The 23831-nt window shown below is 50.0% G+C and overlaps 1 protein-coding gene across 43 annotated transcripts in view; it reads left to right on the forward strand.

Annotated features, from left to right (window-relative positions):
• Celf4 (CUGBP Elav-like family member 4) overlaps positions 1-23831 on the forward strand; it is a 288000-nt gene that overhangs the window by 50145 nt on the left and 214024 nt on the right. For 42 of the 43 annotated variants that reach the window (XM_057788378.1, XM_057788401.1, XM_057788360.1 and 39 more), the window contains exon 2: positions 22834-22916. In XM_057788378.1, coding sequence (XP_057644361.1) covers positions 22834-22916 — 83 coding nt within the window. Of the gene's footprint in view, positions 1-22605; positions 22712-22833; positions 22917-23831 lie in introns of those variants that run through there. The other variant, XM_057788399.1, reaches the window with a different exon arrangement.

The following is a 23831-nucleotide window of genomic DNA, read 5'->3' on the forward strand; positions in this document are numbered from 1 at the left end:
TGCCTTCTGAGAAGAGGCGTGAGTGAGTGACAAGCTGCCTGTTACATAAACATAAAGCATTCTCGGAGAAGGAAGAGCCTGGAGAACTGTTCCAACTGAGGCCCTCTGCTCCTTTTCCTTTGTAAAATTAAACACATATTTACAGAGTGCCCTAAAGTTGGGAGGACAGTACCAGGAATGGGGTGATGACAGATTAAATGGTACCTTGGGCAAAGACCCAGGGGCTCTGCCAGTTTCTCCAAGAGAGATGAAAGGAACCAAAAAACTGAGATTGGCCAAGTCCCACATCATCTCCTGCATGCCACCGCATCTTATTCCTGGGCCCAGTCTCCCCACTGATATGTGCTCTTGAGCATCTTTTTACCAGATTCCACAGGTGGGGGGAAGCATGTGGGTTGTCAAGTAGAAATGTCTGGATGAAGAGAAGGTAATGTTTACACCAGTGGAGCCTAGGAGACAACAGATAGGGAAGAAACCCAGGGAGAAAAACAGTAGTGTGCTAGGCACAGTGGATGGACTTTGGCAATATAATGTGTATCCTTCTGACCACATAGGAAGACCTACCAGGGCCAACAGCAAGTCAAGCCTCATTCTGCAAGCTGGGGCTGGATGTCAGCACCCAGTTCATGAGGGGGTCTCCAGAAGGTTCTGGAGGAGCAGAGATCGGGTGGTTATTCAACAAGACAGATAGCTGTGGTTGTGTAAGACCTGCTGGAGTCACTTAGGGGGCCTGGAGGAACCAGAGAGCTCAGAGCTAAGGTGCTGCAGTGCAATGAGCCCTTTCGGGACAGGGGACCCAAACTATATTCTGAGTAAGAGGGCACTGTCCCTGCAGCAGTCTGATCAACTGGACCCAAGTTATGTCTCTCAGGCTGAGCAAAAGAGGACACCTCCAGCCTGCGAATGAGGCTGGAACATTCCAGGTCACAAGAGGGGTGGGAAATGATGCTTCTGAATTTTAATTGTTCATTTCTCCCCTTCCTTTCTTGTCTTTACCTCGTAACCCATTTTAAAGTATGCAGTACAATGATATGCAGTACTGACTGTCTGGTTTGGACAGCCATCACCTCCATCAAGTTCCAAGACCTTTCCCTTCCTCCATGCAACAACAATTTCCTTTGCATGTTTTTTTCTTAGGGAGAGGTGATCGAATGCCTATTCATCCTGTTAGGGCACCGACTAATGGCAGATCAAAGAAAAGATTCCACCCAAGTCCAGGTTGGTGAGGTTACTTACATTAGCGTGGGTGACTCAAAAGCAGCTGCATCACCGTCATGGGTTGTGACTCATGCAAGCCACATCCCTGGAGCTCCCTGTACCTCCTGCAGGCAGCTCCACTAAAGACTCTCCTCTCCCCCAGCAAATTGTCCATTGTTCATACAACCTCACCACCAACCTTGTAAGCCTAGTAACTTTCTGAGCTCCCCAGTCTTGTGAGTTTCCTTAGCTTTCTTATTAGGTACTGCCTTCAGATGGCAGTGCTTCAGTTCAGAGGAATTAACCACCCAACAGTTTAATCCCCTCTTCGTTCCTAGGAACCATGAGATTCATTTTTGTCTCTAAGGAATTACCTATTCTTGTTGTTTCCTAAAGGTGGGTTCATACTTTGTGAGAACTTTTGCGACTGGCTTCTTTACTGAATGTAGTGTTTCTGAGTTGATCTCTATTAACATAACATACACTAGAATTATCACTCTATTGTGGATGATATTCCTTGTATGGGTACCACATCTGTTTATCCATTCATCAACTGAGAAAAAAAAAAGTAGGTTGTTTCCACTTGTGGGGTCACTACTCACAGCATATTCATGAATATTCATATACAAATATTTGTCTAGAAACATACCTTTAGTTCTTCAGGACATACCTCGAGTGGGATTGTTTGATGGTACCGTATATATCTTCTTACTGTGTGTAAGGTACTAGGCTAACATTTCTATCTCAAGGTCTCCAACTTGAGTCAGGCTGTAACCCCACGCTTACAAAGTGACTGTTGTGCATCAGATGCACTCCCATGAGCCCTAGGAGCCGTGGGCTCTGTAGACTTTATTTCCTTCATACAAGAGGCAAAGATTAGGCCAAAACAGAACTTGTCTTGAGTCAATCAACAGACAGATGCCAAAAACTCAGAGGTCAATTCTTGGGTTTTTCTCCAACACGCATGGTTCCTCCATACATCCAGACAACTACTGCCCAGAGGTCTCCACTTCATGGTGCCTTTTGCAGAATTCAAAACTCTCAATACTCTAACTATATGCACCCATGTGAAAATGGTAGATTTACTTTTGACTGGTATAGATTAGCAGGTGCTAATCAGAACTTATTTAGAGGCAGTGAATATAAAACTGGTAACATTCTGTCATTAATTTTGGCAAGAATGAATTAGGGAAAGGCAAACCGAAAGTTCATTTTGATGGCTGAACCTGCTGTGGGAAGGAGGCTGCTGTCATGCACAGAAGTCAGGGTGGGGTTTCCAGTCTGAAAGACAGAACAGAGCAGGAACCGTGTAAGCAGAAATCCCAGGAGGCAGAGAGATGAGCTGGCCAGAGGGAGGGGACCTCAGGACAGACAAGCTGCAGACAGCAGAGGTAATTTGGTTGTTGCTCTTGTTCACCAGCACAGATGTAAGAGTCTCAGAATTGTGGGCACATGCAGTTAAGCTGGCCTGGCTCAGAGGAATAAGACCCTGCCTAGCTTCCAGCCCATTTCCCCAGCCAGAAAGAGGCAGATAGCTAAGGACACCAACTGATGGCAGCAGAGGGGCTCTCAATCCTCCATCCTCTAGACTGCTGGAACTCACAGCACGGCCTTGAGCTGCATACTCAGAGATCTGATCCGAGCAGCTGGCTCTGTCCCCTGTAGCTGCACCTATGGCATTTGCCCACTGGCTGAGCAGACGAGCACTATCAGGGCCTACCTGGAGTCATCCGTCAGCTCACGGGAGGTGGGAGTGTGCTCCACACTCATCTCCCAAGGATGCCGCTCCACAGAGGACCTCAGATGCCCAGTGTGGGATGAGATCACACCCCAAGAACTGGACACCTGCCCTGGAATGCTGCCAGGCAATTAGCACAACAAATGGCCCATAGGAGCCAATCTCCAGGGAGTCGCCCTCCCTCCAGGCCCTGTTCCCTCATCCCACCTGCCCCCTGCCTTTGTTCACCCAATGTGTTGGTTCCAGACTGATGGTGCAGATGTAACTCTTCCGCCCCTGGTGTTTGCCAGACAGAATCTTCTCTGGTTCTCATGACTTCCCATGTCTAAGGCTGGTCTCAGGATCACAGACCCAGACTTTAGTCAGCTATGGGAGGGAGTAAAGGATGGGTCATCTTCTAAAACTGGAAAGGAAGAGACAGGTTCCCAGAGCTGCAGGAAAGACAGACTCTGGGAGGGAAGGCGAATGCCAAACAAGGACGGGGCAGGAACATGGACGGGGTGGAGCTGAAGAATCCACATTTGTGACAGATGTTCTAGTACAATGGGTAGAAGGAATGTAAAGTGCCCAGGTTTCTGGTCCCCTCGGGGTGGCTGGGCCCAACAGCTTGGATATGTGTGGGCAACACCAAGTGTACTAAACCCCATATGTCACCAGCAACATGCTTGAGAACAAGCTAAGCCATAGTGACTTCAGAGCCTCTTAGGAGCCATGTTGATTCCCAAATCAATCAGCCCACAAGAGGTGGATCATCAGTTCTAACCCCAGAAAGACTCTGGAATAGTTGTCTTGTCCCCAAGGGGGGCACGATTTAAAGTAATCCCTTAACACTGAGATTTGAGTATCGAGGGTGGGGGAGATTCATGTGACACAAGAAACCAGCCCCCCCCCCCGAGAGGTATATGCTGATTTTAGAGAAAATGTAAAGTCACAGAAGGTTTGAAAACAAGGACATGACAGCTCAGAACTTGGCCTCAGCACACTTACAGTAATGGCTTGATATACCGAGGTGCTAGAAACTGGGGGACAAATTCAGAGGTAATTGTAATGGGTCAGACAGGATAATCAAGTAAAGAGCAGACAAATATTTGTCCCCAAAAATCAACTTTATAAACCTGTTATACAAATGTAAATGTCCCATGCATAAAGGAAGGGCACAGAGAGGGAAAAGTGTGGCCAAAGCAGGCAGGCCCCAGATACCATCTCACTACCCTACACCCAGGACTCATTCATATGAGAGTCAGGATCGCAGCCAGGCCAGAGTGGACTATGGTGGTTACTAGGATCAGCGGCAGATGCCTGAAGAAGTCTCCCAGTTGTATAGCAGAGTAAGGAAAGCAAGAAGGGTCAGAGGATAGGGAGCCAACCACCTTCATTGTAACCACAACCCTTGGCCGCTACTCATTTTATCTTTCCAGTCTCACACCTCCACACTGGAAACAGGGGCCTCTGCACCTTCTCACGAGCTGGGAAGAGAAGTGCAAATGTGGTGGAGGATGAGAGGGAAGGAGAAAGAAATCCCAAAGTTAGATGATGCATAAGGTGTGTGAACCTGAGGATGACTCCCCTTTCCCAGGAAGAACTGCGGCTCTGTCTAATGGTACCCAAGCCACGGGACTGATGCTCAGTGGGCGTCTGTTGGGTCTGGCAGTCTGGGTAGTGAAGGCAGGCAGGCAAGAAAGGGAAGAGGAACCTTCCGGGCCCGAGAGGGTGGGAGGCCCGCCAGCTGCCTCCAGCTCAAGTTCAGGGATGAAGCCGGTTCCGAAAAGACCACGTAAGTCTGCTCCAGGTGACCAGACAGACTTCCCTCTCCATCTGCCTTCCTGGATGGTGCAATATGGAGTGTGGAATGCCAAATGTGTTTTTAAGGATGTCACCTCAGGACCCATGAAGTGCATCTGTCCTGACTGTAGCATGAGCAACCTCTCACGGAGAGGCAGAGATGAAGGAGTCCTGGAGGACCTTCTAGCTGGCCACCCCATTTCTGGCCTTGGCCTGCAGGGAGCTGATGAGCCTGTCCTCCTCTCCCCACACAGTGAGATTTTTCTGTTGTTCAGCTATGTTCTCCCCAAATAAGCCTACACAATTAGTTTCTTCTTGTTTGCTGAATTATTTTTGCCACCGTTAATTATTTCACACTCCATATACAAAAGTTATTGGGGTGGGAAATGGGAAGCAAGGGATCACTTCGAGGGAGCATCACGGCCTTCAAGACATGAAGGCAACTTTGATTGGTTTCTCTGTTCTGCCGCCTGCTTGAGAGAAGGATCGAGAATGCCCAGAGAGCAGGGGTATGGTGCTGGGGTGGGGATGGGAGGGTGAGAAATAAATATGGGCTAAAGCCCCGTATAGCCTGCTCACTGATCTGCTGCTCTCCCATCCCCCAGAAAACACTTACCTTGTTGTAGCTCACGGGGTCGAGGGGGGATAAAATCCAGGGGATACCCTTGCTATGCGGTACAGCAAATGGGACACACTTATGCCTTGCCATTGTGCTGGGAGTTTCATATACATCACCGCAGACCTGTGGTAGTAATACCACAAATATTTTTGTCCAATTTGGAAAGCAGAGCTAACTTAACCTGTGGTACTGTCTCCTGCCAGCCAGTGGAGCACAGATGTCCCTTGAGAAAGATGCTTCAAGGATAAGGACTCTTGCCTTAGGAAGGAAAAGCTTGGTCTCTACAGTCTCTGCCCTCAGATCCCTCTGTATACGAACTCCGGTCCAGATAGACATACCCACTGCCAGGCTTCCCTCTAAGAAGCCACTATGTTTGGTGTGATCCTTTCAGAATACCTCTACTGAAGGAAACTGAGAGCCCTTCTTTAAAAAAAAAAAAAAATTCTCAGGAATTTAAGTAGAGAAGAAGAAGCAGACACCATCAAGATTTACTTCAGGAAGTATGTGTGGAGCTCAGACAATGCCCAGGTACTGAGGGTAGACCCAGGTCACCAGGCCTACAGAGCTCAGCCAAGCAAAGTCATGAAGACTTAAGTTAGTTTGCTGGTTAAGTTAGTCTTGCTGCTGCTGTGGCAAAATTTCCAGCAAAAGCAACTCAAGGAAAGAAGGGTTTGTTTTGGCTCATTATTTGAGGGGGCTGCCCATCATGGGGTAACCTATGTTAGCCCTAGCTGTGGTGGCAGAGAGTGAGGCCACCCTGCATCTGCAATAAGGACGCAGAGAAGTGAGCTGGTGCTCTCTTGGATTTCTTGTTTTCCTCTAGTCCAGAGCCCCAACCCCTAGGGTAGTAGTTTTCACTTTCCTCCTCAGTTAAAATTCTGGAAACACCCTCATGGACTCTCCTGGAGGAGTGTTCCTTAAGTCATTCTAAATCAAGCAAAGCCAACACTGAAGACCAACCATCGAAGCTAGTGATGGATCTGACAGAAGCCGTAAGGGGACTTCATTTCATGGGGACAGTTTGCTTCTCGACCATGTCACATCTCCTAGCCCCAAAAGTGTCCCCTCCTGAGTGAGAAGAAGTCCAGCACTCGGCCAGATTATGGGGGTCAGCTCTGTAAATGCGAACTGGTACCCATGACTCCGCCCCAGCAGCACCCTGCTTCCCACCCTCCGTATGATTGTCATGGGTATACAAAGTGAGCACAGAGCTTCTGAACTAGATGAGAAAGTTGTATGCATTGCTCAGCCGTGTCCCAAGCACAAGGCACGTGTTTCTGCATGTGATGGTGACTAGGGCTATCCATACTACCAAAAGCAAACTCTGGTCTAGTGTGTGTATCCAAGGTGGATGTTATCCGGTATCTGCACATGTTCTCAGCCTGCTCTCAGCACCCAAAAAGGAAAACGCTCTCAGGCCCCGTAAACCAAAGTGAGTGTGGCCCTGATCACGTAGCTAAAGGCGACAGAGCCAAGCACTATGTGCCCTATCTTTAACTAATGGCCAAACCAGACCCACAAAAGGGCCCCTTTAGTCAGCTGATCCAACTGCACTCCCCATCATGTAAACACGACCACAGGTGCCTGGGGAAGGAATGGAACATGTCCTTGGACATATGTTTCCAGGATCTCTAACCCAGGCTTCTTCTAATAGAAAGCTTTCCCAGGACTCCTGGTCTCCCCTTGTCCCAGAAAAGATTCTCTGGAGGCTTTCTGCTGGCCCTCTTGGGAGTTTCTCAGCCTGCTTCTTGCTAGGGAGGAAATCTAAGTTCAACTCTTAACCCATGCACCCTGGATGAGAAGAGTTCGTGTTCACAGGAATCAGGGAACCTGCAGGACATCTCCCAACAAGCAGGGAGATTGCAGTGCTTCCAACTACCTTCAACATCCATCCCCGACAGTGAGGCAAAGACAGGAGCTAGTCTGCCCGTTTGCTCTCTGGGGAAACAGATCTAGAGGGAGGAGCTTCAGACTGTCAGGTGGGGTTGGTATGTCACCATTTCCTTGTAAGTAGCTACCTTTTCTAGTTTTCAGAGGAAGAGCCAATGCTCAGATTCTATTTGGAAGCAAAGAGGGCAGAGTTGGCTCTGAGGTTAGGTGTACAGTGCAGACCTCCTGAGGTCAGAATGGATAGTTCAGGGATTGCTGTCCTGCAGAGGGAGGCTGATACCCCCTTTCTAGTTGATGAGAGTGACATCTCCAGACATAGAGAGAGGGAGACAGGAATGGACCACACCTGCAGGGCTATGACAAAGGCTATAAAAGGAAAGAAGAGAAGAAAGCCCAGAGTGAACAAGGGACTGCCTCAGTTTCCAGCAGAACAGAGAAGGGTCTGGCCAAACTCAAGGAATCAGGAGCAGGAAATGGTCTTGTGGGTGCCTGAGCCCCCATCCTCAGCCACCACACTGTCTTATAATCCACTCTGTACCACCTTCCTGGGGAGAGATGATTGCATCCTTTCTGAAAAATAAAGAACAGGAAGGAGAAGGCAAGCCCTCCCTTCGCTCCCTCCCCCACTCCTTCCCTCCCACTCTCCCAGCACCTCCTCCCTCCCCACCTCCCGCCAGCTCTTGCTCTCCGTTGCTAAGTAGATGGTAGGTTTATTTGCGGCTGTCGGTTCCCAGTAGAAAAATTTCGTCTTGGAGAGCCGCCTGGATGGAAATGGCTTCAGCACCGATTTCATGGAGAAGGTCTGTGCGGTAATTAGTGTTCACGAGGGAGGAATTGGACTGGCAGGCTCCCAAGAAAACTACTCCCCAAAAGTTAGCTGGAGTCCAGAGGGCTACATCAAATGCAGTTTCAGAGTGTGCCTCTCCGTCTATATATAGACCTGCAGACAAAAAATGGGCGGCTTGGTGGCGGAAGGTTCATGGGGGGACTGGCCGTGGGAGGCGGAAGCAGCCTGAGCTGCAGAGACCACTGCACAAACATAAGCTGCCCTCCTCTGTGGCTTCTTGCTCAGTCCCTGGTGCCTCTTCCCTTCTTACTGGGGCTCCTTGCCCCAGAACAGAACCTTAATAGGAAAGAACAAGAAGAGAGAGGGGGTTAGAAAAAGGGGAGTAGAGAGGAAGGGTGAGCTAGTCCCATAATGGTCAGCACGGGACTGAATTCCTAAAGTCATTCCTTATACTTACCAGCTGATCTTGTCCTCCTAGGTGTCTAACTGTTCCTCCTCCCTCTCTTTTTTAAGCATTCAGGTAGCACTTCTAACCTCCAGAAGATTCCCTCTGCCCTTTCTTCCCCTGGGCACCTGTAGCTGAGGCTTGCTCTCCCACCATGGGCCATGGCCTCCTTCTATCCACAGCCACTCCCTACAATGCTTGTCTCCAAACTTCTCCTTCTCTTTCCCTTCCCAGGCCAGAGCTGGGCAAACAGTAGCCCCTAAGTCCTTATTGAAGGAACTGACAATAGCAAGACTCAGGGACTGAACGCTCTACCTGGTCTCATGTAGCCTCCAGAAGAAGTAGAATTAAAATCCCAGAATTAAATTCTACCTTTGGTTGCTGGAAAGTCCACAAAAGAATCTGCTTCTTAGGTAGAAATTTGCACACTAACAGGTCAGGGTCCCAGATATCAGGGCCTTGATAGAGACTCAGCCTGGCTCTCACCCCAGTTTCTGTCTTCAACCTTGAATCTGTTCACAACTAGGTGCTACACAGACCATCTTTACCGCCAATTCTCACATACGGCAGCCCTGAACCTTCTGCTCTCCGCTGGCTTCACCTGTCTATCAGACACCACTGAGATCAGTCCCAAACCTCAAGAGTGTGTGAAACTGGAGGTCGAATCCGTGTGGTCAGACCTTGGCCACAGCACAGAGCTGCCCATTAGCAGAAAGTTCAGGGACGAGCAGTCAGCAGACAGGAATCTTCTCCACCCCACCTTTCCTGGCCTCAGCTGTCCAGCTGACTTTTCTGGCCAAGGGGTATGATCGCTCAGCCAAGACAAAGTAAGGTGTGTTAGAGAGCCAAGAGAAAAGATAGATTCAAGGAGAAAAAGACAGGGCAGCTGAGAGAATCAGACCCATTGGGTGGATGGCAAAAACGCAAGGCCCAGGGGTGGTTTTGACTGGCACAACTCACTGGTTCAGGGTACCACAAAAATCTCTTCTCAGCTCTAACCCCTCCCATCCTCTCAATCATCTCAAGAACAGAGCCCTACACACCTCTATGAACACACGAGCATCACTGTCCCTCCAGCCACTGACCGTTATCCACCCAGAAAGGGCAGAAGGCCTGGCTGGATGCAGCCCTATGTCCACATATGCTTTTATTCCCCTGTTGCCTTCCATTTGGTGGCAAACCATGAAAATATTCTCCCATCTGTTGATGCACAGTCTTCTGCCTACACAGTCGGAGACCTCTCGTGCTCATGGTGTGAACCTGCTGCTTCTGCTCAGGGTCCAGGTTGACCTGGGCTGGCCAGTCTCTTGGTACTCTCCATCATCTTGAAGAACAGCATTGGATCTGATCCCTGGTTATCTCATTGTCTTGGAGTGGTTGCTTAACCTTGGCCTACACACATGTCCTTTCCCTCATCTGTAAGATGGTGCATCTGTAAGAGAGGAACATACTTTCTGTTCCTTCCTCATCCCCACTCATTAATTCATTGACTCTGGAGACCTGGACTCCTAAACAGGAATTTATCAAATTCATTTCACTGGAAAGGAAACTAAGGTCTCAAACAATTCCCTGACCTGTTGAGGGCTGCAATTCACCCATCGAGAGCTTTCTTGAGAACTCCATGTATCTTCTTTTGTAGACCATTATCTACCCCTCACCCTGTGCTTCTGTCTCATGCCAAGCCCTATAGCAGAGGCAGGACAGATAAGTGTCCATGGGGCTGGTTTCCTCCATGGAGTTCACAGAGGCCTTTTAAGAACCCAACAGGTGTGTGGATGCAGTGTCCAAACTTCACTGGATTCCTCCCCAGTGGGCATTTGTTCCTCCTGCTCTCCCATAGACACCTCTGGAGCTCCTGACCCTACTCAAGTGTCCTTTACCAACCTGTACCACTCCTGAATTGGAATCCAACTCCTCTAAGCATTGTCTAAAACACCCCCACTTTCCTCTTTCCTCCCCTCCCAGCCCATCTTCCCAGGTCTTGAAAATTCCTCTCACAAAAGAAACAGTCGACACCACAGAGTCTCTCTGGGGAAGCATGAAGCTCTAGCTCTTTGTCACCCTGGTCCCTGCCAGCTCGTTACAGCCTCCTGTCATTAGCATATTAGATACATGAGGTAAACAAAACACGCATGCATCTGAGATTCTCCATTTAAAACAAGATTGCTCTGAGCTGCACACAGGCTGGTTGTGTAGAGAGACGGGCAGGGCCCCTGCTCTGGGGAGCACAGATAGGAGCAGAGTTCAGTCAAGCTACATGTGCAGGTCTGATGCAGGGGAGCGAAAGGTCTAAAGGCCAAAGTTATCGTGCGTACCATGGGGAATGTGTCATATCACAGCCATCGCTACTGACAATAAAAGTAATATCAATACCCTCCTCAATCCATTATGTCCTAGGGACTCCGCTCAGCCAGAACCCCAGTAGGTAAGTATCATCGTTGCCTTCCATACACAGATTACGTAAACTACTCAGAGGCTCCTAAAACAAGCCACTGTCAGAATCTGACCTGTTATGCAAAGCATGCAGCCCTTTCCATGACTCCAGACATCCTAAAGATAGAAACATCTAGGCATTGGGGGTTGGGTGATTTTTCCCAGAATCCTCACATGTCTGTTCACAGGAACCTCAGGGCCTATGCTAAGTCTGGGGTTAGGAGGAAAAAATGCCTGAAGTAGTCAGGAGAACAATAAAGAGTGTATGATAGAGAATATGGGGTTCAAGTTGCAAGACAAAGGGGAAGGGAAAGATGAGGGAGAAGAATAGAAAAGAAATAAACAAGAATGAGCAACAGAGTGAAAAAGAGGAGATAGGGGAAGGGAGGGAAAGGGGGAAGAGAAGAGGAAGAGGTGGAGAACGCAAAGCAAGAAAGCCAAAGGTGTCCTGAGGAAGCATCGCGGAATTCATGTTCCTTCCGGCTCTAGCCCTCCTACACCACCACAGGGGATCCAGATTCAATCACCTGCCCTGCACTGTGCTAATGCACGCTTCCCTCAAGGCCACTGTAACCAGAAATGAAAACCCTACAATGAGATCTGGCCTAGGCAGAGTTGAACAACTGTCTCAGGAAGGCTGCGAGGGCCAGGCAGCATTCAGAATGCACTGACTGCCATGCGCCTGGCCACAAGACCTTTAATCTTCTGCTGCCTCAGTTTTCCTGCCCTGTGAAATCAGATGATAACCCTAATAACTTATGGAGTAATATTGAATGTGTCAGTCCAACACATTCGAAATAACTCCACGAAAACACAAAAACCAACACATACTAAAATGCCAGGGAATGCTCACTGTTGTCCTCACTGTAAAGTCCCTGCGCGAGCCTTGACTCACAGGATGTGCTTGTCATACACCCATCAGCTGACTTGCTCGTGTTTAACTAGGGACTCCAATAAAGGAGTGCGTATGTTTCCACCCTCTGAAAAATTGTGTATGACCAATAAATGGCTGTGAGATGAATGGAGCATTGTGTCACTCCATACAGAAATGTCAGCCCTCCTCCTAGTCACATGCCTTATTAGGTCTTTGATACAGTCAACTGATTTATCGGCTCAGTTTTCTTTCTCCCTCTGTTGGCTATGTGGGCACTGGATGAAGAGAAGAACCAGAGCTGAGTGCTGGACTCTGTTTATCTTCCCCGTTTGTTAGCACACACCCCCTGCACCCTTGTGGGTCAGCAATTTGAGGGTGAACTAGAGATGCTCTACCAAGCCTAAAGCTCACATTCCTCTGAAAATATGACTCGTCCCTCAAGTAGGCTCCGAGGCCATAGGGAGTGACTCTGGGGTCCAGCACTCTTGCCATGTTTACAGACCCCTCTCTTGTCACCCTTGGGTTAAATGTTATCAAATGCTTGAAGTTGAACTTGTCTGACACTGGGTGAAATTCAAACTCAAGTCAAGAGAGCAGCTTAAATAACCGAGAGTAAGGGAGAAAGAGCTCTACGAAGAGCTGGGCTGTTGTCTGCCATCAAGTGTGATGTTTTGTTGTTGCTGTGCAGATGCATCACACACACGGGGGGGGGGGGGTTGCACAGATACACAGACATACAGACAGAGAGGCACACAGGCACACACACACACAAACGGGGCACACAAACACACAGACAGGCATAGACTCACAGACAAACATACAAGAACATACACACTGAGAGAGAGAAAGGCACACAGACACATAGACAGGCATAAGCACACAGATGCACACACACACACACGATATACACACCTTGTTTTGCTCTTGTGACTTATACCCTGTTTTGAAGAAGCCAAAGAAGAGAGTTGAGATTAGTTTCCCTCACCGGGCACTTCCAAAAGTCTTTTAGTCCCAGCTCTACTGCAACTATAGGGTAATAGACACAGCCTCCCCTTCTGATTCTGATCAGTTCAATCCAATTGTCCATCGTAGACTCCAGTACTGGGGCCTGCATGAAGATCCCAGCCCATTAGCTATGGTCTTATCAAAGGGTTGTGATTTCCACAGATGACAACAGAAAAACAAAGACATTCAAACACACAGGTTTTGAGTATTTGAACCTGGAAGGAGAGGCTCATTCAAGGGTGAAGCAGCAGGAGCTAGGAAACAGAGGCGGATTACATGCAGGTACTAAAAGCTTAGCTGGGCTCTTTAGATGGGAAAATCTGGTTAAGAATCCAGGAACAAGAGCTGGGGAGATTGCTCAGAGATAGGTACACTGGCTGTTCTTCAAAAGGGCCTAGGTTCAAGTACTAGCATCCACATGGCAATTCACAACCATTTGTAACTCTAGTCCTAGGGAATCTAGTGTCCTTTTCTGACCTCCACGGGCATCAGGCATATCTGCAGGCAATGCACTCATAGACAAAAGAATAAAATATTTTTTAAATGATTCAGGAACAGAAAAGGCATCCTGGAAGAAGAGTGAGTCAGCCAAGTGCCAAGAGTGACATGAACACATTGTTAGAGGTCTTAGCAGTGTAACCGAGGAAGGGTCTCTGTCCCTCCAGGGACTCAGAACTCCACTGCCTTGCTGCTGTGGCCTGTTCTCCTTTAGTAGTAGAAGTAATACGAACAAACCTGTCCATCTTCTCCTTAACACACACGGCACCTCGAGAGCCAAGATCAGTCTCTGTGGTGCATTCAGAGAGTTTCAGGCTTGCCAACATGGTGACAGCTTCTGGAACAGCTAAAGTGCAAATATCTCCAAGCTTCCTCTGTGTGGGGAAGGGTATTCTGGGGAAATTACCTCACCTCTACTTCTATTAGCCTCCATAGAAGGCTCCAGCAAGAAGATCTCTATGCAAAATAGCAGAGATCTACTGAGTTGCCTCTGCTACCCAAAATGCCCCAGGCCACTACAGGCTCAGATGAGAAACCACATGTTTCCTGTTCACTAAGTTCAGCATGTCAGGCAGGACCTAGACTATGTGTGAAGTTACCATGTTCCACACAGACAGAAGAAGGAGAAGATACCCAAGATGGGTAGGGATATCAAAGGTAGTGTTTTTCTCCAAGTCAGCTAAGATGCACCTTGATTTGGTCAGAGATCTCCTAAAGTCTGGTGATGGTTAAGAGGCCTCTATGAGGCAGTGGTTCATCCCTAAAGGAAGGAGTCTGGCTCCTTACACTGTTCATAGACAATACAAAATGGGATCTAAACTACCCTCCACATTAATTAGAAAAGAACAGGTTTGGTTTTTAGTTTCTAGCAGAGAACTTTTTCAGGCATTGATGTGAACAGATATTCTGAAGGCATTTAGAGTTCAATCTTGGTGTTCTGTGGAAGAGCCCTGGAATTCTGGCCACTGGTGTTTAAGAGGACCCAGGGGTAAGTGAGGCCAGGCACCACCGTAGCTGATGTCAATCTATGTCCCTTCAGGAAGGGATGAGGTCACCCCTGAGCCCCTTACCTCAAGTGAAGGGCATGAGTGGAAAGAAGGAAGAGAGAATATTTTTATGTAGTAACCCGAGTGTCTCTCTATTTACCACACTCATGTTGTTCTTTAGATACTGTCCAAGACCCCTGGGATGGATAATAGAAAGTGAACCTCAAATCAGTCAGTGAGAGATGTTGGGTGTCTGTCCTGCCATAGTCACACTGGATGCCTCTCCCAGACTACTTCTGAAATGTCAAATGCTGATGACAGCCCACATCTTCTCTAAGGTCCAAGAATCATACACATGCACTTTGGCATGTAATAGCCAAAGAAACAGTGCATGATGGCTCATGATAAAGACACCCTTGTGCTCTCCTGGGTACTCTGAGGAGCTGCCAGACTAGAGGAAGGTCACAGAAACAGCCTTGTGGTTACAGGAACAGGGGCCACACTCTGGTCAGATGACCAGACACATTTTGTCACAGGCTAGGATATTCTGCCTTGCTCCCTCCATCTCCTGGGTCATCCACCCTGGCCAGGAACTGGAGAGCTCTTTACCAGGAGGGAGGTGAGGCCATCAATATGTCATGTACACTTTTTGTTCCTTTTCGCAGTGCTGTAGAACACCAGACATGTAATTCTCTGGTGTTTAGGGTGTAAACAAGGGCAACAGGCAGGGACAGGCACTTGGCAAAGACCCATAGACTGGTCCTTTAACCCTCATAGGTTTATAGCTCCTCAGTCAGAGCCGCTGTGGTCTCAGTGCCTTCTGCCCAGCAAAAAGAGTAATGAGAGGTGGGTCCTGCTCCCCTGAGAGTCTCGGTGCAGGTCAAAAAATCTGAGCCAACCAGCACCAGGCTATCTCTGTCTTGAGGACACTCACGGCAGGAAGGGCTAAGAGAAGGGGAAAATAAATTTAGAGTTCTGAGGAAGCTTGTTCTCCTTCTATAATGTGCAATTGAGTTGAATTTTGCAGAAACTCAGCCATAATCTTGCATGACCTTGCTCTCTGGAATTGCTGATATAGAAAGGAGACCCCAGGAGGGCAAGGCTGAGCCTAGGTGAAGTGGCGGCGTATTGCCTGGTCCTCACCCCAAGGCTGCCTCCTCTAAGGAAAATGGGTGGCTCCACCATGGCTGCTCACTCTCTCAGGCTTTATGCTCCACCCCTCAAACCCCTTCTATCCTTCATCCAGTCATTGGCCAAATTCACTGCTCTCTGGTAAAAACCGGAGTTTAAGGATATCCTCAGCATTGTAATCTGACTTGCTGTGAAAGGAGACAGACCCTCCCCCTGTAAGTATCACCTATAACAGAGTCTCTCCATCGTCAGCAGATTGATAAATATGAGGTAGACAAAGATTCACAGTCTAACTGCCAAATGAGGTGGGTGATCCCCGGGGACCAGAAGAGATGTGAGGTTGGTAGAGTCAGGAAAGGTTTTTGGAGGAAGGAGGCTGGTTCATCTCTGGAAAGGTGCAAGACTCCAGAGGAGGGAGTCATGGGGCAGGTAGCAGAGGGAAGAACAGTATTCCAAATCTACCAAGGCAGTGGAGAAACCAGGGGAAACCAGATACCATCTGTGGGGAATGTCTGTCTTTTTACTTGGAGAGGGAATAGTTCCAGGAAATAGGAATGGAACACGGAAACAGAAAGGGGCATGGGAAGATGGTCTACTGCGACCTATCAGAAGGGATCCTGAGAAGGTGGCATGGGGGGCAGGGGGTTGGATGGAAGGACAGGCAGAGAGAGGCTCGGGGCTCAGTTCTGCTCACTACCCCACCTACAGGGCATTCTTGGCTCACTCTTAGTGCAGACCAAAGCTGTGTTCAAAGGTGAGTCCACATAGAAGGCTCCAGCATGTGATAGTCAGGTGGCTCTTGGAGGAGGGACAGTCTTGGGATATGTCCACAGGTGGAGGAAACATGTTTAAGTCCCAGAACAAGGGGAGAGACTAGAAAATGTGGCCTCAGAGAACTAGTAACGTTCTCTCTGGGGACACTTTCTGACTTGTCCTTCTTTCCTCTGTCCACCTAAGATATGGATATCACTTTTTTTTGCAGAAGGCTACATCTCTATGTTACACCCCTTAAGGAGTCTTCAGGGGCATTCTGGAGCCAGGATGCTGGCCTGAGAAGAAATACACTGAGGATAGAGTTTCAGGCCCTATAGCACACCCAGGAGATCCAGATTTGAGACAGGTCCTCTGTCAGCTCACCAGCCCAGGACGATTTAACATGGCCTGATTTACATGGAGACCTTTTATCAATGTGCTCGCAAAGCCAGGTGATGGGTATGCAGACTCAAACCCTTTGCCTCTTCCTGATCGTTCTCCCCGTTCTTCCCCACCTAGCCTCCCTCCCCAGGGTCTGATGGGTGTGTTTTGATCTATCCCACCCCCCAGCTCTCTCCTACTTCCTCCAAGACAGCTGATTCCAGGCCTGAAAGGCCTGATGTTTTATTAAAGTCCAGATCTTCCTATTCTAAGGCCACCTTCCTCTGACTAATTCTGTAATTCAATTAGTAGGAAGCCAAGGCCTGGCTGCGGGGGGAGGAAGGGGAGCCCATCACATCGGGAGCCTTTCCTTCTGTGATGATTACACCCCAGGCTTCAGCCCTGTTCGAGCTGGGGCCGGAAATTGTTCTTTCCTCACTTCACAATGACAAGGGCCTTTTATCCCAGCTCATGGGGGGCTTTGTAAATTGCTGCCCTCATCTCTCGGTACAATTAATTCTGCAACACTGTGTTTTTCCCCCACGTGGGAGAGGGCTCTGCCCACTTCCCTAGGCATCTCCAATGCCCCTTGCCCCGTGGTGGGCAGTAGGTTGCTGTGATAGAGAAAGGTAGACACCCTTGCCCACACCTCTCCTGTCCATGCCTCCACACCACCTATTCTGCTTGTCTCTTCCCAGCTGGATTCTTGTGACCAGGCCATGTTGTTCCATCCCTTCCTGCCTTCCATCCTTTCTCCCTGAGATTATATCCTGAGGTTCCCAGGCCTCAATCACAGGTCTCTTGCTCCTCTTCTGTGTATGTTCTTAGTCTCTCAGCCCTCCACCCAATCCAAGAGATAAAAGGATGGTGTCTCCACTCTCACAGGGTAGCAATCTATTCAAAGACACAAGGCATGAAACTGGTGAATAGAAAAGATGAGTAAATAAAATGGCAAACAGAAAAGGTTAGGTGGCTATATAAAGAAAAGGAAACCAGATCCAGGGCCTTTACCACACTGCAGAGTAGGGAACGCCTGGGGAGGGGCAGATCGGAGTGGGCCAGCCGAGGTGACAAGTAGGTATATGGTCCCCCTCCAACTGTGAGGAAGAGGAGGTGCCCAGTCCATTAGCTGCAGACACAGCACTGTGTGCAATTTCTCTCTAATAATGCTTTCTTCGTCTCCACTCCCATCAAGGTGGTTTCCGAAGTTCCTCCTCTGACAGACCAGGGTTCTGTTCTGCTCAGTTCAGTGCTTTAAGTGGAGATGAGAGAGTGTGTGGACTCTTGAAGGGCAGGAGGTCAGCAATGAGCTCCGGGAAGGGGGCCGGGAGCGCGAGCTTAAGGAGATGTCATGGCTCACCCAGAGGTTCTCTGGGTCACTTGGGTAGTTTCTCACCTCAGGCCACGCACCTGGGAGGATCTCAAGAGACCAAAGTTTGGCAATGCTACCCTGTCATGTATTCCATTCCCCAAACGCCAGCTCCTCTCACTTAGTCTGTGAACCAAACTCACTTACATTTACAGCTTACCGGGCAGAAGCCTGCTTCAAAGATCAGCGCTGTACGGCCCGGTTCCAGCACAGAGGAGAAGCTGAGGCAGCAGGGTATCTGCCGCACCCACAGATGACTGTCTTCAGGGTGGATCTGCGAGACAGCTGATGCCCAGCTCTGTCCTCAGCGCAGGCCATGGGTCCTGCATTCGTCTACTTCCTTTTTACTCCACTCTCCTATTTTTGTACAGATCGGTTTTTTTTTTTCTTGAAAGTTAATTATGCAAGTGATCTGTGAATACAGTCTGAGTCTAACTGTGTCAAACCAAACAAAGAGGGCAAGATCACCTCGGGGATACATCCTGCACCGGGGCCTCATGCTCCGTGTGCAGCTCCTTGTAACTTTGCCTGTAAACGTAGAGAGGAGTTCATACAAAAGAAGTGGGATAGCCCTCCACCGCGTATCCATGGCACCAATTATCATACAGTTTGGTTTTCCTGCCGGACAATGCTGCTTCCTTTGTTGGTACATTAAGGATTATTTCACCCTTTTTATTTATTTTTGTTTTATTTGTTTGTTCTTGTTTTTCATGACAGGGTTTCTCTGTATAACAGTCCTAGATGTCTTGGAACTCACTCTGTAGACCAGGCTGGCCTCAAATTCACAGATTCACAGGCTAGCCTCAAATTCACCTGCCTCTGCCTTTGCCTCCAGAGTGCTGGGATTGAAGCGCCCCCACTTCCCGGCTCATTTCACTTTTTTAACTACTATGGAACACTCACAGGTTTTAAGTAGAAACACTCCTGCCTTGGGTACATTTCTTAGGTTTTAGGCTTTTTTATTTCACTCCTAACAGCTGCAGCTGATTGCTGTTCTATCCCCTGCGAGCATAAAGACCAGATCATACACTTACAGGATGGGAACTTGGAAAGGACGGCTGCACTTAAAAACCAGGAGAAACCTCCGTGTCATTGGCCCCACCCCCGGAAGGACACTCCCCTCTCAGAACTTTCCTGGCCCCCAAGTAGAAGCCCTGTGGCAGGACCTCCCACGGTATCCTGTGCATAGCTACTCCATGACAGAATCCTCAGGCCACCCACACTGTGCATTCTCAGAGGGCCCCTGCAGGGATGGCTTCGAGGACTACGCTATATACCTTAAGACAGTGAGCTTGGCTGCCTTAGGAGCTGCCAGGTTTAGGCTGCATGAACCCCATCCCTTCAAGATACCCCAGCCTCACTGCTCAGAGCCTGTGGAGCCACAATGAACAACGGGAGATAACGGCTGACTGTCCTGGTACGAGCTGTGTCTCCACTCTGTTGCTAGACAGGAGAGTCTTGCTACCATCTGATAAGGGACCCCCACCTTGGCCTCTATCCCAAACCCATGGTTGTGCAGAGTACCCTGTGAGAGCAAGTTCTCCTCCTGTTACCCCCTCCCCGCCAAAGCTGCCATCCCCTGGGGCTCTGCTCTTATCTTGGCCAGGGTGCAAGCTAGTGGTTTCTTGCACTCTGGATTTGGCATAATGAGCAGCTTATCCACACCTGCCTCCCTCCAAAAGCCTTGAGTGAGCAAACTAATCTCTCCCACTGCAAAGTGAAGTGCAAAACCAACTGCAGAGCAACGGTTGGGGAAGTACCAGGTGTCTCTATAAAGGTGGACCTTCCCAACCACAGGGGTAGAAGGACAGAAGGATGGAGGATAAAGAAAGGAGCTCTGCCCTTCCCCACTTCCTACTTCACAAGAGGGAACAAAAACCCACAGCTGATTTCACAAGGCTCGGATTCAGCTGTGGTTAACAGGTCTCTCTACAAGCTTCTAAGAGGGATTACTGTCCCCAGGTTAGATATAGAGGGCAGATAAGGAACCCATAAATCAGAAAAAGGAAGCCCCGAGTGACTGTGGCTGGTACAGGGCTCTTCTGAGCAGAACTGTGTGTCTTGTGAGGAATTCCAAAAGAGGGCTTTGAGTGCACTGTCAGGCATAACCTGGGAGCCTACAGGAAGGAAAAAGGCAAGCTACAGTGACTCGCCTACTGACCCTCAAAAGCAATCTCAGACCCCTACCACAAAGGCAGCCAGTCCAGCAGGCAGCATCATCCAAGGCACTCGGGGCAGCTCTCGGCAGCCTCTGAACACGATTTCTGTAATCCTTCCATCACCTGTGGCCCTCCTACAATGTTAGTCAGTGTGTCAGAGCAGTCAGTGCTCTCAAGGAGTAAGGCATCCTGCCCTTGTTCTGAGCACAGAGAATCAGTCGGCATAAGCAGATGGAGTTCCTGGTCTCAGCTGAGCGTTAGGAGAGTGACAATCAATGAGCAAATAGATATTAATGTCAGGGAGTAGTGGGCGACAAATAGGGAAGGAAGCAGGGCAGAGGGTCAAGGGAGATGTGTGTGCTCAAGGTTGGGATGGTGGTAAGTGGGGGGGTTGAGAGATGCGACGGAGGGGGTCTCGTCTGATGGATACCAGAAGACAGTGAAGGAGGAAGGCAGGCCAGGCTTGGTAGAAGCGGAATGGTAAGGAAGTGGTCACTGCAGAAAAGGGCTCTAAGATAGAATATGCCTCAAAAGGATGAGAAAAAGTAAGAGAACCAGGGAGTGACCGAGGGGAATACAAACTGGCAGGATATTCAGAGGTGAAAGGCAGGGGGGAGGTCACTTGGGTCTGGGACAGGGTTCCTAAAAGGCACGGGTAAAAGGTGGAGCCCTGAGATTTCTAAAAAAAAAAAAAAGAAAGAAATCCCTGGAAGCTGGACAAAAACAACAGATTTCCCTTTCTGGGGTCCCTAGTTTATTTTTCTGAGCTGTGTAAACAATATGGTCACTTCCTTCTTCTCTTACTTCCTCCTCTCCAAACCTGCCCCTGACCTTGTCCCAAGCTGGCTTGCCTGCATGTGGCTGAGACACTGGCTGTCTCTCTGTAGCAAGCAGAAGACAAGGCCAACAAGGGGACGAGGGAACAGGAGGAAAGACACCCCTGGGAAAGGCAGGCGGCAGCATGAGGGACGACGTCACGGGGCCTGTGACCGCTATTCATTTCAGTCGCCTGTGTCTCCATCAATAACCGTCTGCCAGTGACCAGGAGGGAAGAGGAGGGAGAGGAGGGAGGAGGGGCGACGTGGGCCTGGTCCAGGGGAGGGAGGACGGCATGGAGACTTCTTGGCAGGAGGGTAGAGCTACACTGGAACTGGAGCCTCTGTTTCCTTTCCCCATTTCTCTTTCGCTTCCAGACGCGTGTTCCCTTTCGGCCATCTCTCCAGGCAGCAAAGACTAGGGAGCAGGGTCTATTTCTATATCAGAAGGGGAAAAACAGAGGTTGCTAGGTACAAATCTGATGGGAGTAAGGTACTGGAGAGGACATTGTGGGGACTCTGTGCATCAAGTGGCCACAATGACTAGATGTTCTAATGACTAGGACTGAGATGTGTAGCATTCAGTCACCGCCAACTGGAAGGCCGCAGGAGAAAAGAGCCTGAGTCTAGCACAGCGCAGACATTGAAGAAGTAAATGGCCTTCGAAGGGCCAGAAGGTATCTAGGGAGGAAAGGATGTAGCCCATGGAGGGACTGGAGCAGGCAGGAGCTGTGTCACCAGACTCAGGCAAAGGACTGGATTGGGAGCAGAGAAAGTGGAGAGAGACATAGCCTGAACTGACGGTCAGAGAAGATGGGGTGAGAAGTAGAGGGAGCAGGGGAGGCTAGAAAGGACCTTGCAGGCAAGGGTCTACGTGGCTGGGCTTTTCTTTAGGGCAGGGTCATGGATGACTTGACAAACAAGAGTGTTTTAGCCTTAGTAGGCCTTTGCAGTTTTTCCTTGGCTCCCAGCTGGTTTTGCAGGAGAGCCAAGCCACATTCAGTCACACCTGCAGACAGCGGAAGGGGTCCCTGAAGCTGCCCAGTAGAGTTAATGCTCAAAACCAGTATGTCGCCAAATATTCTATTCCTGTGTCTTGGTGCCTGCAGACAGGTGTTAAGACCTCCAGTCTGCACGGAACTCTCCAGAGTCCCCGACACACAGTACAGTGGAGTTGTTACAATGGCTTGGGGGTGGGGGTGGGGGTGGACAGGACGTTGGAGAGCATGCTCAGCTCTCTTAACAGGAGAAGATGCAGGCAGAGTGGTGTGAGGCAGAGCTGTCCTCAAGCAGTAAGAGGCAGAACAAGGGTAGGCCTCAGTGGGTTTGATAGCCCAAAAAACCTTTAGACGGGGGAGGTGTGTCAAGACCCTCACCACAAATTTGACAGCAGGAATCGGGGCAGAGAACACAAAGAACATATGACAGCCGTGTTCGTATGATTACAACTGATCTGAGGGTGGGCTCTCCCTTACAGATTCGGCCTTTATTTGGAAGGTCCTTGACTCTTGGACTGCTGAGGGGCTCAGAGCAAGAAAGGAGGCACCAGCAGTAACAGCTAAAGAAACAGGGAGCTAAAGGGGGAAACTGCCCCTCCTGGGAGGTGTAGGGGGCTAGAGTTGAAATTGATTAAAAACAACACTGACAAGGAGTGAGGAAAAGGCAGAGACGCCTGAAGCATTAGGGCGCAAGGACAGAGAGAGACCCGCGGGCAGAGAGGAGGGGCGTGGGGAGTGGGGAGGACTCCGCGGAGGGAGCAAAACAGAAAAAGCTACGAGAGGAAGCAGAGGCAGACAGACGGAAAACCGAGGGACAGGGAAGCTCCAAAGAGAGCGCCCAGGAGAGCGAGGTAGGGAGAGCAATGACGAACAGGAGGGCGGGAGAGTGGGGCGGGCGGCAGGGCGCGGCGGCGGGCCGGGCCTGGCTGGGGGCGCCCCCACTGACCCTTGTCGCCGCTTGCTTCCCTCGCAGGCTGCGCTTTCCTCACCTACTGCGAGCGTGAGTCAGCGCTGAAGGCCCAGAGCGCGCTGCACGAGCAGAAGACCCTCCCCGGGGTAAGTGGCCCCGGCCGCGAAGCAGCCGGTCGCGCGCCAACAGGGGGCGACTTCGGGAGGTCGGGCCACGACGCGCGGGGCGGGGACAGCAGGGACCCCAACGGGCCGGGCTGTCTCCCGCTGAGCCCCTGAGCTCGAGGTGCGGGAGAGGAGTAGTGGGGGGGAGGTGCTGTGCAAGGGCCGCGGGCACAGAGCTGGGACGCGTCCGCCACCCCGGCTCCCGGCCGTCCAGGCCCGACGGGGGACGAACTTGACTGTGGCCAGGAGCCCAGACGGGGTTAACGTGCGCACGGCCCGGGGCGGGGCGCCCCATGTCCTGGGCCTGAAGCCGCGCACACCGGGCGATGCTCCGCTCGCTCCCGAGCGCATCCGGCTGGGCCCCGCTGGGGTCCAGCACCCGCAGCTCCCGAGTCCCGAGCCGCTGTGGGAGGGGCGCATCCCCGGCGCCGCGAGTGAGATCACCGCGGTTTATTTAAGGAGCCAGCCTTCGTCTTTGATAAAGTATAGCGCTTGGCCCTGGTTTATAGCTTCTGTGAGGGGGAGAAGGGAATTATTTATGGTCCCCCTAACTGGGTGTGATATCAGCCGTGGCTATTATCGAGGCTAGTTCATCACCATAAAATAAGAAGTGTCCCTCGGGTCAAGGGTCTGTGCGGTCTCTCCTGTGGGTTCAGAGAGATTGGGTTGGGGGGTTAGGAAATATACAGCCGCTGGGCATCTAAAGATAAATGGAAAGAGGTGTGTTTGTGGGCATAGTTTAAAGAATAAGCAAATATACAGGTTTTTTTTTTTCGCGTATACAGTGGGCGCTGCTGGGAAGCACGTGTGTTTTCGATGTATGCACGCCTATGCTTAGACACGCGTGTTTACATTCTTACCAAGCAAACCGTATGTAAACACACGTTTCCATTTCTG

The sequence above is a fragment of the Chionomys nivalis genome, chromosome 14, assembly GCF_950005125.1.
Source record: "Chionomys nivalis chromosome 14, mChiNiv1.1, whole genome shotgun sequence".
NCBI classification, from domain to species: domain Eukaryota; kingdom Metazoa; phylum Chordata; class Mammalia; order Rodentia; family Cricetidae; genus Chionomys; species Chionomys nivalis.